Source organism: Saccostrea echinata, unplaced genomic scaffold (assembly GCF_033153115.1).
Source record: "Saccostrea echinata isolate AGI-Se365-2 ecotype Australia unplaced genomic scaffold, CSIRO_AGI_Sech_v1 ptg000014l, whole genome shotgun sequence".
Taxonomy (NCBI): domain Eukaryota; kingdom Metazoa; phylum Mollusca; class Bivalvia; order Ostreida; family Ostreidae; genus Saccostrea; species Saccostrea echinata.
Window position 1 is genome coordinate 2,941,770 of NW_026889763.1, and position 18,100 is coordinate 2,959,869.

At 33.0% G+C, this 18,100-nt stretch overlaps 1 protein-coding gene across 1 annotated transcript; it reads right to left on the bottom strand.

Annotated features, from left to right (window-relative positions):
• Positions 1–16,160: 16,160 nt before the first annotated feature.
• Positions 16,161–17,735, bottom strand: LOC133186994 (uncharacterized). Its single transcript, XM_061322370.1, has 4 exons — positions 17,532–17,735; positions 17,369–17,440; positions 16,917–17,153; positions 16,161–16,405 (listed from the first exon to the last, which is right to left on the bottom strand). The coding sequence occupies exons 1-4, from the start codon at positions 17,683–17,685 to the stop codon at positions 16,161–16,163; spliced, it is 708 nt and encodes a 235-aa protein (XP_061178354.1). The 5' UTR covers positions 17,686–17,735.
• Positions 17,736–18,100: the final 365 nt, after the last annotated feature.

Below are 18,100 nucleotides of genomic sequence, written 5' to 3' on the forward strand. Positions count from 1 at the left end.
TGTGTTACTTGAAGCATTAAATCAATTTCTTTGTTGATAATAATCTTACATATCTCCTTCCTCTTTTAAATGAGATGTTTATTATAAAGTTTTTAGTTATATGTTCGTATATAACATTTAAGTTTATATAGTAGAAGCTTTTGACATCTCATATATTTCACTCAGTCTGGTTTTTGAATTATGTTTTCTTTGTGATGTGATATTCGAGATTAATTCCTTTATTGAGATACAAAAATCAGCATGTATGAAGTAGTAAGTCTAAATAATGATTTTTTTCATCGAAAATTTGTTGTTTAAAAATTATCAAGAAATGTACAAATATATATAATTCAACAAACTGTCCTTAGATTATTATTTACTTCCCCACAATTTTCTGCACGATAAATTAAAGTCCAGGACATCATGTAAGCTGTTCTTCCAATAAAAATGGAACTCTTTAATTTATATACTTTGTCATTGATCATTTGCAAGATTATTAAAAAAACATTCTGATTCTTCACACAAACACTCCGAAGTTGATATTTAAATGATGCTAGGATTTCTTATCGAAAATATCTTCAGGGATAAAGTCCTACAACAATCTGTTGGGATACAAATTGGTACTAATTGCGCCCCGTCAGGGCTGTAGAACGCTGGAGGGGGAAGGGGCAATTGTTTCTGAGTATAGTATTTTGCTATAGAAAATTTTCATCTAATTGCTGGTTGCCCCCCCCCCCCCCCCCCCTCCGTTTTATTGCTGTATGGTTGAGCACTGGCAAATTAAAAAAAAATGAAAAAATAAATGTACCAAAAAGTAACAGAAAGGTCCAATCCTCAGCCCTCCTCCTACGAAATAGGATTTTCGAGTATAAACCCTTATTTTATGTTATTCTATTTTTAATTATTTATTTATTCAATTTTTTGTGCTTGTCACTTTTTGGGAGGTTGGCCCCGAACTTTTTTTGTATTTTTATTAAACAAAATTTATTCAAATAGTTCTACATGAAAAGAAGAAGTATCTTACTGTGGCCTTCGATTCGACATTCAGATACATCGACGACGTCTTATCAGTTAGCAATTTTCATTTTCATTCATATATTGATTCGATATGTCTCTCTGGACTCGAAAAAAAGACACGAGAGATTCTGACAAATCCGTTTTATATTTTGATATTTTACTAAAAAAAATCAGTAATGGCAACAAAACAATATGATAACCTTGATGACTAACTTTTCTAACTTTATTTATGTAGCGTTATACCATTATCACCTGCATATGGAGTTTACGTCTTCCAGTTGATTCAACACGCAAGAGCATGCTCTACGTACGAACAATTTCTGAAACGAGACAAGCTATTGACAAACAAGTTAATGGTACAAGGATATCAACAGTCAAGAATTTAGCCAACATTTTGCAAATTCTATGGTAGATACAATGACCTTGTCAGCAAATACAAACTATCGTCCAAGTCAAATGTTGACTGACGTTTTTCATACAAATTGTTAGGCCATTGTTTTTACATTGAATTGTCTTCGGATTTTTTTTCGTTTGCGCCATCATGTCAAGGAGCAGATGGCAGGTGTGACCGGTAGGCAGGGGATGCTCACTACTCCATGGCAACTTATTCCGATTCTGATGTTTATAGAGGTCCGTGTTTGCTTTGCTCCCAATTTGCTTTGTTCCGATGGACTTTTGAGCTTGATTACTTTTGGTTATCCTCAGGGATCTTATAAGCATATTTTTACTTAAATTTTTTTCGTCCAACTATGATGAAAAATCATTTGGAATATTAACTATATATTTACTGTGAATAAATGTCATTTTTATACCAATGGTTACCTGAATGGGTATCAAATATCTTTTAAATAAACAAAAGACGCCAGAATAAGCTTAATTTATACAGTCCATTGGACGGTACAACGAATGTCTTGATTCGTCGAGACGAATTTATCAAGACAACAAATGCAAAGTATATACCGTTCAGCTAGCTTTTTTCAATTACATTTACTTTTATTTGGGACAAGTATTTATATTCTTAACCATGAAATGAAGGAATTCGATCTTTAACATTTTATTTTTTCTTCCACCCAGAGGATGAATCTAACATCTGCAATATTTACTATGTTATTACTCAGAAAATTAGTCAACTCTAGCCAAAAGTCACCTATATAAGTGACAATAATATGTAATGAATATATGAAGAACAAAGCCGAGAATATCAAGATTAAAACCAGAAGACGAGAAAACCCCAGTTAAAACACTGAAATAAAAAAAAAACTGTAATGGCATAAGTTTTCTTTTGCTCGAAATATGTTAGTCGGATATGTTTTCCATCACATCATATATTTAAAATTATAAATGAAAAAAGAAAGTTTTTGTTTTTTTTTTTAATATTGGGATTAATTTTTCTTAACTAATAAAGAGCTAGGTTCACTTTATGCATAAAATTGCCCTGTAAATATACCAATTTATTGACTAATACCTCGTGTACCATTTTCAACATTAATATAAAGTAGAGACTTAGTGCTTTCAGTTTATATAACAGAATTTCCCTTGAAGAGTCCAGGCATTGAAAATCAGGTTGTGTGAAATTGCATTGTCATTGAGTTTTGCAGAAAACAGTTGTTTTTGAGAACCTTCAGCAAAGAATTAAAATATGAGCACACCCTTCGATCCAAGAATTAAAATATGTTTTATAATCTTCATTAAAAGGTCTTTTATAATCTATTTACACACTTTGGATCGGAGGTTGTGCTGTATACGAAATATTGAAAAATGGCATCATATTTTGTCCATTTTTGCAGAAGTATTCAGGATATGTGAATAATGACGCAATTCATGACGTCATAATGCATTGACTAGAAAGAATATTACGTCATTTTCAGTAGATATTCATTCTCCAAGTGCTCAAGCATTTATTTATTGCCTTGTTAACTAAAACTATACAGTTTTGAATTTTCAGAAATTCACAGGGCCAAAAAAGGCCCTAAGTGGCTCTTGCTCTTTATGTCAGATATTTAATATATAACACTAAATTATCCAAGTAAAGGATTGTAAATTCTATATGTTTATCTAATTCTAGAGTACAATTCTGATTGAGAAGACCCTGACATAAATTGGCAAAATCGACGCATAATTGAATCTATTTAGTATTTACACCACATGTACAATTTTAGGAGTTTAACTCCTAATATCAAACATAGAAAACCTGATCTAAATTTCCCCACCCGAAAACTTTTCTGATGGTGGTTGATAATTTTTGTAAAAAAAAAATTATAAGCTCTCATATGGATTTTTTTTTTTTTTTTTTTTTTACTTTTTTGCAACTCATATAAGACAATCTACTGGAAACGTTTATTGATCGTTTTCAAACGGACATAAAGGATAATAAATGATTATTTTTTACAACCTTATTAAGTACTGATATTCATTATAAATAGTGTTTACTTTGTTCTCCATTGTCAACAATAGTGGTCCCTGAGAGGTACCTGACATTTTAACTTTCATATAATTAAGATATAATAAAATAATCTTTCAATGAAAGCCATCTTTATGGATGCTAGAAACACGAATGGACATAATTCCTTATGATTCTTAACTATTAAGATAATTATCAATACAATGAACGTTTTCTGTTCGGTTGTCATTCCATAATTACAAATTCCAATAAATCAAAGATTTTTTGATAATATATTTCGAATGATTTGATGTAAAATATATGGTTGTCTGGTGAGATAAATATTATTTCTTGAAAATTCAATATACTTTAGTGGGTACTTAAAGGACAGGAAAGGCTAAGAACCCAACCAAAAAAATCTATTCTAAACTGTATTTAACTAAAGTGTCAAAGTAATAAATGTAGTTAATCAAAGTTTTTTAAAGTTTTCACTATCATGTCTCAGTGATCAATAGAGTAAATGAAAGTTTCAACGTTATCAATTTAGTAAATCTAAGGGTCAAAGTTATCAATTAAGGCATTCCATCCCTAATAGCCTCAGATTCAATACATTTGAATACATAACAGATGTTTACGAGTGGAATACTCAGTATATTTAGACATAATTCCCATTTATTACTATTAGCATATAAGAATGGAGCGTGTCCTAATTCACGACCTTGACCTTTGTTGAAGAGTTATCTCCCTCTTTTTAAAGTAATAAATATCAATTTTAAAAAATCTATACAGTAAAAAAATCGTTTTCAATTGTCATTCTATTTCTAATGATTTAATGTATCTTCCCACCACAGTATTTATTGATATTCTTATTATTTGAATTTTTATTTTAAAAAAAATTGCTTGTCTCCCTAGACTTCAATGCAGTTTCTGTTAATTAAATAAATTACTGCTTTGTTAATTACATTTTTTGAAACTTTCTCTTCGTAAATCTTTTTCTACTGTAAAATGCTTTGAACTAATATCAGAGTATTATATATATGATGGATATTTAAGGATAGAGAAAAAGGTCCTATTAGGGATGGAAAACCTTAAGTAAATCAAAGTTGAATCAGTAAAGTATTTCAAAGTTTTCTAAATTATAGCCAATCCAAGTGTCTGAGTTGTCACTTAAATCACATTTTCTGTTATAGAAGTTTCATTTAATTGCATAAATTAATAATTAAATACCAAAAAAAAAAAAAGATATCAGTTGATGTCTTTAAATTTCTATTCACCACATGAGAAATTTGACATAAATTATATCCAATACTTTTTACGCAGTGCAGCAAAGGTGACAAATGGAAATGAAGGCAAATTTTACATATGAAAAAGACATCCTTACAAGAAAGGCCGATTCTTTTAAGAACTTTTCTAGTATCGGACAAATGTTATAGTACCAACCAGACCCAACCTGTCACCTAAGCAGTCCCAGAAAGCAGCCCTCGGGATTGCTTTGAGACCGCTGTGGGAATGCTCTGGGACCGCTATGGGACCGCTGTGGGAATACCCTGGGACCGCTATGGGACTGCTCTGGGACTGCTCTAGAAAGCAGACCCAGCAGTCCCTGGGACTGCTTTCTGGGACTGATGTGTTCACTCATGCGTAAAAAAGGTTCTGAGTGACATGATAGTTCCGCCCCTTTTGTATTCTGATTTTTCTTCTTAATTGAAAAAGCTAATACCATTCTTAAAAAAGAGCACTCCATGCTATTTTTAACCGCCCTCAAATAAAACCTAATAATTTATTAAATGACCATGAAAAAAATTATTCTACCATTCTTTTGTCACATAAACAATGTGAACAATTATTGGGGGATTTTTTATGAATAAGAATAAGTTTTTAATTTATAAACAAATTATTAAAAGAGTACATTTATTTAAAAAAAAAAATAAATAAACATTTGAAAATTTCAGGAATGTGAAGTATTTCTTTTTTTTGTTTTTGTTTATGTTTACCTGGCCGATTATTAAAAGCAATACAATTGAATAAATGGTTTCAACACCTGAGGTTTCAATCGCCTTTGGGCATAAATAGCAGAAAGTCAATGTATGTTATTTGGGTATCAGTGTTACACATCACTGAACACACTGGTCAACAATGACACTAATTTCAATCTATGTACTGCAAAAAATCTTTGTTTCAATAACTGTGTATAAATTTATTTTGGGATTAACTAATTTTGAACATAATCTGAGGGTTCCATTCGTTATATTTAGAGTACGAGTTTCCTACTGTATCGGAGATACAGGGCGGGGCTTAAGGCGAGAGCGATAGCTCGAGCCGGGCCCCGCCCTGTATCTCCGATACAGTAGGAAACGAGTACTCTAAATGACTTGTGACATGACCTTTCTTATGACCTCGCTAATTTACATGTGTATTTGGGTATATATCTCAACCCATCAGATGATTTTGCAGAAAGTTGATTTAGTACCCCTTTTTTAGCAATCGCAACTGAAATGCCGAGTGAGGTGGACGTGCAGGTATCTATCAATTTAAATAATTATAATTATGAGATGCATTATATAATGTGTTTTCCCAAAATTTAATTTATATTTGATTGCTTAGGGTTTTTTTTCTTTCTATTCAGCTCTTGTTGCCTTTTTTTTTAAATCTAAGCTACGAATTTAGTGCAAAACATTTTGATACATAAGAATCATATATGGGAATGTATTTGAAGCAAAATTTTTTCGGGGAGGTCGTATTCTGAGAGAAATGTCCGAAAATGTCATCGACCGGTCGTCATACATGTGTATACAAAATTCTTGACTTCAAATTGATAAACAGATGTAAGAAAGGGGGCAGATTACCTTCATGTTTGAAACAAAATGTAGAGGAACCAAAGGCAGATCCAGCACTCACTCGCGCGCGTCGGTATCCCCCCCCCCTTTTTCGATTTTTTTTTTCTTTTTTGGCTTTCGTAAATTATGTTTGCTAAACTTGTATACACTTTTAATTTATCAACACGAAATGATCACGCACATACACTGTATAGTGTCAGGCCTGATTATAAATCTACCCCCACGAAACTCCCGATTTTCCAGTTTGGACATTTTTTTTTTTCGAAGAAAACCATTTGTGTACTGCCTCCATTCCCTTCTTTCTAAAATATTTGAATCCGCCACTGGTAACTTTACGTTGTAAAATTCTATTCTTTATTCATCTCAAATTTTGAATAAATACTAACAGCGCTATCATGCTATCATGCGATTTGATTGAGCCTTATGTCAATATCATTTAAGATACAGATTCAGTTTCCCGTCATCGCTAAAAATAAACCGTACTGTATCGTTGATATTTTTCAGATACAGTACAGTTTCTGCCCATTTGCATAAGAAACGCCCACTATAAGTGTTCTGTATCGCAGTTATTGTACGGCTGACTTCAAAGGAAAACTCGCCGGGTCATGTCACAAGCGTGATTTACAGATGTACACTCGAACATTTATATAATAAAACACTTAAAATTGAGAATCTAACGATAATTAAATTGGCAAGTCATTAAAAATAATCATGTCTGAAATATAATACTCGGTAATATTTAACAAAGAATTTTTCAAAAGCTCCAATACTTAAGAATAATGCATTCAGAGTATAGTTTGGGAATCGGCCTTGCTCTATAATTATAAGATCTATTTAAAAGCTAATTCTGGTAGAAAAAAAAACAATTTAAGTTTAATTTTATATATGGAAAAAATTAATATGAAAGCAAATATCAATCACAAAAAATAAAGAAACTGATTTATTTTGGTGAAAAATTAATATACCAAATAATTATGTTTAAATATTCATGTTTTAATAGGTGTGAACGTCTTCTTCGTTCAATAATTATTATTTGTTTCATTACGCTAACTGTGATTTTCTTAACAGTTTAGAAATGACTGTCGCGTAAGAATTGTAAATGTTTGTTGATACAACTCAGAAAGAAATGATCTGACATCAGTTTTTACAGCCTTTTATGGTTACATTGTTCAGGATTCTCCATGAGCTGTTTTACTGTGTTGGCCCCGACACAGTAAAATTTTCCCCGACACAGTAAAGATTCAATTTTTATGCGTGCGACACAGTAAACATTTTGCGACACAGTAAGATCTGATAATCAGAACATAAATTCTCTCTGACTGAAACTTTATTAAAACAAATCTACCGTCTTTCAATTTTTAAAGCACAACACTTAATTATCTCTTAATTAGGGTACTTTGTCTCGCTTCAGCTTGCATAGTCAATTATCTCTTAGACCCTCCCTCGCTTGAGTTTACGTATGAAGGAACAAAGACAAATAATTTGTTTTTACACTTCCATGTAACCATATAATTGCTAGTTGCATTTATAAGTATTATTTAGAAGTTAAAAATTTATTACAAATATATGTCTATATACTTCAGAACCACATCTCTCGAATTATGTTGGCACTATGAGTCAAACATCTACCGTAATCGTTTATTTGGTGTAAATGTGTTGTTGAAGAATTTAAAGGCACCCCTAAAAGTATTTTACTATTCTAAAGTTTCTTTTTTAATTCGCTAATTCAATCAACTGACAGAAATCACAGCAAATTTACTTTTAAAGATGGTAAGTAGATCGATTGTATCGACCAGAATTTCCCCTGCTCTTCAGAGCATGTGTAAAGTCACAAAAATATCAAGGTTTAATATACACGTACAACTTGTAGACAATGATACAAGTATATCATATGTAAGTTTTTTTTTTTTGTTTTTTTTTTTTAATTTTTTGAAGTTGTGTGTTGGGGGGTGGGTAGGTGGGGTTACAGTTGGTTTGTCTTATAGCGCATTGTATGTACATTATTATTTGGATACATTCTAATTATTTTAAATATTCATTAAATTATTTTTCGTTGGTTTGTATGAATAAACTATTTGTATAACGAATTAGTTATTCAAATAAGTTGTGTGTGTTTGCTTTTGTAATAATAATGAATAGTGGTTCAGTTGCGAATTGGATCGCGAAAATACTGCAAATATTAGAGGTTCACGTAAAGTCTGCAACAGTGTAAAATTTCAAACGATGGAGAACCCTGATTGTTTATTGGTAATCTCATTCTGAGTAAGCTCCACCCATTAAATTAATTAACCCCGCCCACTGGGACTGCTGGGACTGCTGTCTGGGACCGCTGGGACTTCTGGGACCGCTGTGGGACTGCTCTGGAACTGCTTTGTGTCAGGTTAGGTCTGGTTGGTACTGTATGTGGTTCAAAATTACATGTTGAGGACGCTTAAATTTCTTGTTTAGACTTGTCATGTGATATTGCAGTCACGTGATTTAAGCAAATATACTTGCGGTATTGAGGTCATCTGTAAATTCCACTGTTGCAAGGCCATAACCAAGTTAAAAACCTAAGTTTAAATTTCATCAGGTCTGCAGCACTTTTCAAATATCATAAGACTTCTTGAGTTTATGTGTAATAGCTTGGCATGATCCACTGAGGGTATGCCTTTGCAATATTTCGATTTATTAAGACTGTTCTATTATCCTCCAATGAATATATATACAAATATATGGCAGTATCACTTGTCTAGGGAATGTACGGAAAGTATATGAATAAAATCACAAAAAAGACATCGTATCCAAGTTAATGACCTCTTATATATCTGCAGATACTATTTTATTTGATTACATTGACAAGTGCATTGAGATCATTGAATTGTTGATATCTAATGCTCTTTGGGATTCAACTAATTATAATGACAAAACTGCATTAAGGTAGAACCTATGTTGGAAAAGCCTTTGTCACAAGATTTCAAACTTTTCACAATGATAAATTAGCACTCGCTCATCAATCAGTTAAAATATATGGTACGTTTCCTTGTCATTAAATGTAGTGCAGCCTGTGCAACTTCGAATGGTAATCTTACACTGCGACTACATATTTTCAGTCATTTTTAAGGGTACTGGTCATAAAGAGAATAAAGAAAATCACAAAAATACTTCTTCAAACATCGTCGCTTATAGACTTCATTACCTGAACCATATTAAGCAATATTATTCAAGAATAAATTCATATTATTCAATTGACATAAAAGATTAAGCCCACATTTCAACGAATATAGGCACATGTGCTCAATATTTTTTGAGTCAATTTACAACATGAATTCGTAAATATTTTTTCAAGTCTTTGTCAGAATGTTTTCAATCTTTAATATGATGAAGAACTTAGGCAAATAATTAGAAAAAAGTTATTAAAATATACTTCTTTCCCCGAAACTTATAAGAGACACTCTATCGTTCAATACTTCTTTTGTTGGCCTTTTTGTACTTACACAGGATTTAATTATTGAATGGTTGTTTTGGGGCTACGTTCAGATATACAATGTGAATATTTATCAAACAAGAGGCCCACGGGCCTTAACGGTCACCTGAGTATAATACAACAATTTAGAGGATCCATAAAGTATCAAATAAACTGATAGATGAAACTTTGTTGCCCAAAAACAAGAGAAATAGGATGATCAGGATTAATGAAATAATTCGTCTAGTATTCAGTAACAAATTAAACTAAATTCTAATCTATCTCCCATTTATCACTATCGCAGTGCAGACAATTAACAAACTATTAGTTCTTCTGTGCCACTTTTAAACCCATATTGAGACCTCCCACATTAGCCTCTCTTGGTCTTTAAAGAACATTTAATGAGATAAGTTATTTTTTGTTTCATTCTGATTTATTTATTATTTACAAGTCTATCTGATCATTAAAACTATGAAAGTACTTTTTGTATTATACAATATCATTTCATGCATAATTATCTTAGTCTATTGACCTTCAAATACATTATTTACAGTGATTAATCATCAAAAGTGAATGGCAAAGGAAAATAACTTCTCTCAATAGAATACAAATTAATAGAGCGCTGGCCAGGACCAGAACACTTGACCAAATGGTCCTGATGTTCAAAAATCTGGTAAAATTATCCTTGCTTATTAAAACTTATCATAACCCTGCACTTTGTTTAAGAAGAGAAAAAGATTTTCAAAGAATTAATGCATTTTCACTATACGATCTATATAGCCCCACCCTAACACCAGAACCCCTGACCCTGGGGCCATGAATTTCACAATTCTGGTAGAGGGCCCAATGCTTATTACAATCATGCCAACAGTTTGACTGCTCGGTGTCCAGGAGTAAAGAAGAAAATTTTTAAAGATTGCATTAATTTTGGTGGTTTTAGCCCACCCCTCAGGCCACAGGGGGGCAGGGACCATGACATTCACAATTTTGGTCCCCTTTACCCATAGATGCTATATGCCAAAATTGGTTGAAATTGGTTAAGCGGTTTTGGAGAAGAAGTTGAAAATGTTTAAAAGTTAACACACGACGGACGACGCACGACGCAAGTCGCACGACGACGGGCGAAAACAGATAGCAATAGGTCACCTAAGTTTACTCAGGTGACCTAAAAATGTATTTTTTTATTTAAAAAGATAATATTTAAGGGAAACATTATTATTATTATACACCAACCATTATGAATAATTAACAAATAATTATGAAAAGGAATGCACGTCATTTCCTCATAGACATTACAAAATTAACACACAATCTTTAACAGATCTTTGACTCAGACGCATTTCATCAAGATATTGTACTATTTAGATTTCTTAGAATTTATGCATTCCTTCAAAATAGTTGCATGCCATTCACATAATCACAGTTGTGCAATTTCATTACATGAGACGCCGTAAAGTACGGGAAAAAGTAACATTAAATTAATTATGAAGTCATAATGGATCTAGCACCAAAAAGACAGACTAAACTCATTCACTAGATATGACGTCATACGACATAGGTTCTACGTTAAGGTCAGACGACACGTTCCTCAAAGATATGTTTTGTACGCCTTGGTATTATATAAAAAATTATTCATTATTGTCATTCCCTTCTGATTTCTAAATTGTTTTCAATATGTTTTCAATAATAAGTACACAAAAATTGTGACATTGGCAATTCAAAAGATTATACAAATGGATTACATAAGAAATATCACCCTCTGGTATCCTGCCCAAATGCCTGGTAAGGTGCCTCAAATTTTGATGAGGAAACTATTTTAAGTAGCAATACTTCAATAATAAATTCTTGGGAAAAATCATAAATTTTAGAGGAAAGAGTCGTCTGACCTTAAATTTTAAGTGTTGATGTAGTTGAAAGCTATCCAACATTTTAAAATAGCAAATCATTTCATTTTGTGTTAATTTGAAGAACTGATATTTTTGTGTGATGTAAAAGTAATCATTTCTAGTATAATTAGACCCCGTCTCCTATTTGTAACCTTAACTGTGCTGCGTTTTTCGAAATTTAATTTCTACTCTTTGAAACCAAATATTGTTCAATGATTATGTTGTTTTACGTCCCTTGCAAGAATTATTTACTCCTATGAGACGGACAAGAACCTAATTAATATCTTTACGCGGTACTCAGGCTGTTTAGCAGTAAGAGTTCACTTACCTGACATAGAAACTCCCTTTTTTAGGTCTCATTCTAAAGACCCACAACATTTTGCCCAACACAAGGTTACAGTTCAGGTTACCTTGAACCTGATCTTTGGTTCGCTCACAAAAGTTCATAATAAGCACTTTAATCTTCGAAATTAAAAAAAAAAAATTCTTCATTTGTCTTCTTATGAGAAAACCTTTTTGATGAAATATATGGAGATAACGAACAGTATTCAAGCTCAAAAGTCCATTAAACATTACAAAATATGTGCAGAGCAAACACGGACCTCCAAAACATCAGAGGTGGGATCAGGTGCCATGGAGGTGTGAGCATCCCCCGCCGTGTGCTCCTTGTTATGATCGGGAAATAACGGAAAAATCCGTCGACAATTCGGCGTGTAAATAATGGCCTAACAATTAGTATGAAAAACGTCAGTCAGTATTTGACTCAATGATAATATGTATTTGCTGACAAGGTCATTGTATCGACCATAGAACAATTACGAAATGATGACTTTAAACGAGACTGCTGATATTCTTGTTTCATCAACTTGTTTGTCAATAATTTACCACGTTTTAGAAATTGTACATACGTAGAGCATGCTCTTGCGTATCGAATCAACAGAGAGATATAAACCCCGTATGCAGGTGATGAAGGTATATTGCTGCATAAGTAAGTGAAGTTGACAATTGAAAAGTTAAAATCATCATGTTTATCATAAAGCTTGGTTGTAAGATTACCATTAACATTTTTTCCAAGTAAAATATCCAAATATGAAACAGATGTGTCAGACTCTGTAGTATCTTTTATCTCAAGCTCACCAGGATATATCGTATCGACAAAGGAATGGAAATAACCATTGTTAATTGACAATACGTCGTCGATATATCTAAATGTCGAGTTGAAGGCCACAGCAAGTGTTTTCTTCTTATCACGTATAAGATTTTGGACAAATTCTGATTCATATGAATACAAAAAAGGTCTGCTAATATCGGGGCGCAATTGGTACCCATGGGAATTCCAATAGATTGTTGGAAGACCTGGTCTCCAAAAACCACATACATATTGTCAGTCTGAAACTCAAGCATCTTTTTAATGTCAACTTCAGAGTACTTGTGTGTACAATCAGAATGTTTTTTAACAAAATAATTTTGCAAATGACCAATGACAAGGTAAGTAAATTTGCTAGTTCCATTTTTATTGAAAAAGCAGCTGTTAATGATATAAAAAAGCCTGGATGTTAATTTATCGTGGGGAATGATTGTGTATAAAGTTGAAATGTCGTAAGTTTTGAAGCTGTTGATTTTGGTAAAATCTTGTGAATTCAAATTTTCCAAAGGTTCCTTAGAATTTTTAAGTATCCACATCTGATTTACACCACTTCTCGAATATATTGTTGCACAGTACTCTTGAAGTTTCCCCTTCACCACTGATAATATCTTAGTGAGGAGTAAAGAAAGAGGCTTGGTTGAACATTTACTGGAACCCGCTATGTATCTTTGTTTGTAATGATTTTTATGAAGTTTCGGAATCCAATATAGATATGGTAATTCAAATTCATTTTGGTTGTTTGAAATATTAAAAATATTCAAAACTGACATATGATTTTGAAGAATTTCTTCCTTAGAAAGAGAACGATGAGTATAAGTTGGATTACCACTTGTAGAATTAAATCCAAGTTCGTCTAAAGTACATGAAATATATGGAGATAACGAACAGTATTCAAGCTCAAAAGTCCATTAAACAATACAAAATAGGAGCAGAGCAAACACGGACCCCCAAACATCAGTAGTGGGATCAGGTGCCATGGAGGAGTGAGCATCCCCTGCCAACCGGTCACACCCGAATGTGTGCTCCTTATTTAATTTAATGAGCCTTACAAACAAAGACAATGTTGTTACCTGCTTTGTCAGCAAGAACCAGTACGTACTGATCACGTAATCTATCTAATTCTTTTTTCACTTCTGGATTATTGATAAATAGTAGCCTTACAGTCTACTTAACTGGTTCTTTGACCCTTTTTCATCAGTTCGGTTCAATTTAATTAATGAAATCAAAACGTTGGTACATGAGGCACAATGAACATATGTGCATATACAGGATATTAAAACGTTTACCATTTCAGTCAGCGAAAATGAGTTCGCTCTTCCCTACCTATAATGGATTCCTAAACTTCATATTAACTCCTTACAAACAAAGCTACTTGTTGGGTCCAGCAACTGCTCTACTTAGCCCCTTAAGTATATTTACTCTTCACAAAAATAATAAATGCTGTAAAGGAGAAACTTCAGACGTACTGTGTTACAGCATATTCGAAAAGTGGTGTAAATCAAATGTGGATTTCTAAAAAAAATTCCAGATTTTTTTTTTTGAAAATTAAAATCTCAAAAATTTTCAAAAGTCAGTAACATCAACACATATTACTTTTCGACACTTTATACAATCATTCCTCAGGATAAATTAAAAACTAGGCCTTTAATATTAAAGACAACAGCTTTTTTATATCTTGTGATAGATATACAAAATTACTTTGTACTCTGATTCTACACATAAGTAGTCGCCCGCGTGGCGCAGTGGTTAGAGCGTTTGCTCTAGAGTCGCGGAGTAAGGAGTTGATCCTTACGTCGCGAGTTCGAATTCCGCTGTGGGACGTGGAGACCGGTCCTTCGGATGAGACCGTATAAACCGAGGTCCCGTGTCGCAGTAGGTGCTGGCACAAAAAAGATCCCTCTCTGCCGAGTATAGGTCAAAATTTGCAGCTCTCTACCGGCAAGTGGTGGCGTCTCCATATGAGTGAAAAATTCTGAAGAGGGACGTTAAACAACAAATAAAGAAACAAACAAATCTACACATAAGTTCTCTGGCGTTGATATTTAAGAGATGCTGGAGTTCCTCATATACAATATCTATGTAGTCTTTGGAGACCAGGTCATCCAACAATCTGTTGCAATTCCTCTTGTCACTAATCATGCTCCCTTTTTAGCCGACCTGTTTTTTATATTCCCATGAAGCAGAATTTATTCAAGACTTCTACATGAGTAGACTAAAACACTGACGGTGGCTCTTAACACATTCAGATATATCGACGAGGTTTAACAATAAACAATAGTTACTTCAATTCATATGTCGACTTGATAAATTCTAGTGAACTCGAAATAAAAGACAACACATGTATATGGTCCTCCACATTTGTTTCATATTTAAATGTTTGACTATAGACGATAATGATCATCTAACAACTACACTGTAGGACAATTGATAGGACTTCAGCTTTTTCATCGTCTTCTTTCCTTATTTATGTATATATGTAATGCTATTCCACTATCATCTACATATGGTGTTTATTTCTCACAACCTATTTGAAACTCATAAGCATGCTCTGAATACGAACAATTTTTAAACAGATGCAAGTTACTGACAAATAATTTGATGTAACAGGGATTTCAACAACCTTGTTTTAAGTCAGCATTTCTTTAATCTATTATGACCTTGTAAAGAAATATAAGATACCATTTGGTCGTATTTAGTCTAATATATTTCATACCAATTGTTAGGCCTTTGTTTTTTTTTTTTTTATCGGAAATCTGACTATTCCGTTTACCTTAGCAATACATGGGCATCATGGTGGGTATGACGGTCGACAGAGGATGATTATTCCTCCCAGACATTTAGTCCCACCTCTGAAATGTCAAGGTGTCCGTATTTATGCCTTGTTCACAGATATCTATTGTTTATATGTTTTTGAGATTGATCGCTGTTATATATATATATATATATATATATATATATATATATATATATATATATATATATATATATATATATATACGTGTACCATAGGAATAAATCGTGAAAACCCCGAAATAATCGTTCCACATAAAAAATACCCCACTATACATTATAAGAGAGAAATGTATGCCACTCCGGTTTGTTTACGTTGTACCCCCACTGGTCTTTCTGGGTTTAAAAACAGGTATTTATTTTATTTTAACCTAAAATATCGGTTCACACTGTCTCTACATATATTTCTTAGTTCATGCTGTCGGATTGACTCTGCTCCTCGTAAGAATCCCACAATTTCTCCTTACACAGCATTGAAGTCGGTGCCTTGAGAAATCCTTAGGTAAATGCAACAAAAGTGCATAGACAATATATTACCTATTATGACAACGCCCGAGAGAGTTTGGCCTGACGTAATAATATCTCTATAAATATCTGACAAATATTGGCAGAAATATACCTTCATAATTATCAATCATAGAAGTCTAGAATCTTCTTTATTAAAATGTATATTTATTCTTTACGGTTTTGAACAGATAGCACAAACTAGTTCTCTTCCCTCAACATATGGTGGACATTTCAATGAACCACAACGGCCTTCTACAAAATAAAATAAGTAGCCATCTTTATTCGCATGACCACCGTGCAAAGTGTCAGGATTCTTGTCCATACACTTGTAAGTTGTACCAGCTGCATGACCAAAATGTCCAGCCATGAGATAGCCCTGGTACTCGAGGTTCCATCCTTTGAAACAGGTTTTTCTCGCTTTAATAAAACACAAACATAAAAAATATTAAAATTTGTCGAAAAAAAGAAATTGTGATTTTGGGAGGAAGAAAATAATGCGTGACTAGCTTTCCATCGGGCAAAAGTAAGGTTCTCTTCCGACTTAATTACAATTATTCAATAATATAATTAGAATAAAGCAGTGCAGGGTTGATTAATTTCTTTATATTCCGTTACAATCAAATTCAATCGCCAGGATAATGAAATAGGTATAACTGGATTAAAAGTAAGAAAAAATATAATGTCAACAACAAGAGTCGAGGTTGATGATTAAAATTTTTCCAAAATCTGGTAGAATCTGTATTCTGCGCAAAGGAAAAAAAAACAAGAATGTAATCTCTCTCTCTCTCTCTCTCTCTGCTGTAATCTGAATAATATGGGGACAAGAATATTTCCATGCACATACAACAGTATACAGACACAATAAGGATTAAATTATATTGCAAATCACACATTCTTTTTACTGTATTACTGATATTTATTTTCTCACCCGGAAATAATTTTACAACGGATCTATTTTGAACAAGGCACACAGCACAGGGTATGTCATGGTCAAGAAATGGAGAAAAGTGACTTGTAAATGCCTTTGTTTCGTACTCCGCTCCATATATATAAGCTCCGGCTCCGTTAGTTCCATCCCTGTACATCCCCCACTCGGGATCCCTTGGCAAACAAAGAGGATCTACAGCAGCTCCTTTGTCAGTATAATGTGATCCTCCAGCGAATCCTATAAAAAGTTTTAAATCCTTCATAAGCTGTAGATTTTATAAATCATCATTTCAGTAATTTCAGAATAATATAAATATTTTCAGTGAATATTATACATTTAATATGTACGTAGATATTAACCTATCTTTTCGTAATTATTTTACCCCTGCTGAATTAATAGAATGAATGGAATGCAATGTTTTAAAATTTCAAAATGTAAATATAATTCTTTACCAGAATAAACTAAGTTTGCGTTTGAGGGACAAATCTTCTTCCCCCATCTTGTGTATACAATGGCTCTGTTTCCTACATTTAAGATAAAAAGATTTCAATTTTCTTCATTATATTGAGAGCTAAATTTCCAAACTACACAAATAGTTACGTGGTCGTCGTATACCTTTATCTGGTTTGCTAGTGCTCACTTCTTCTTTGAACTTTTTCATAGATTTCTCAATGACGTCAGTGAAGCTTTTGAATTCCCGCCTTAAAGCTTCTACTTGATACGCTCCTAGAGCAGACGACAGCTGTCCTGATAGGTAACCCTGTAACATGTCTTTACAACTTCCGGTCTGTGTCTGTGCAGTGTGAAGAAGCAAAACTAGGACTAGAAAGAACTTCATCATCTGCGGAAAAAAAAACAACAATAAGGCATGAAACCGGTAACTGTCTAAATTACGCACTTATGTTTTTTTTTTCTTTTTTATTTATCTTAGAAGTGATAATTAACAATAATTTTTCTAATCCATAATGATGAAAATTAACTATTCTACAAATCGAAAATTCTACAAAAAAATATTCTATAAAGAATAATCATTCGTATGTAACTTGTGGGGCGCTCGCTTCGTGATCGAAAGGTACCGGATTTGATTCTAGTTCCTGTATTCCGCCTCAAACCTAAGACATAATCATATGTAATGAGTGTTCCTTCGCCAAGCCCCGGACACTAGAAGTGAAAGTCATGGGTCT

Bases quoted from the DNA above. Each gene is read 5' to 3' on its own strand.
- LOC133186994 (XM_061322370.1), bottom strand. From the start codon at position 17,685: ATGTTACAGGGTTACCTATCAGGACAGCTGTCGTCTGCTCTAGGAGCG. The intron at 17,441-17,531 runs GTATACGACGAC...TCTTAAATGTAG, and splicing joins CACTAGCAAACCAGATAAAG to GAAACAGAGCCATTGTATAC. The intron at 17,154-17,368 runs GTAAAGAATTAT...AACTTTTTATAG, and splicing joins CGCAAACTTAGTTTATTCTG to GATTCGCTGGAGGATCACAT.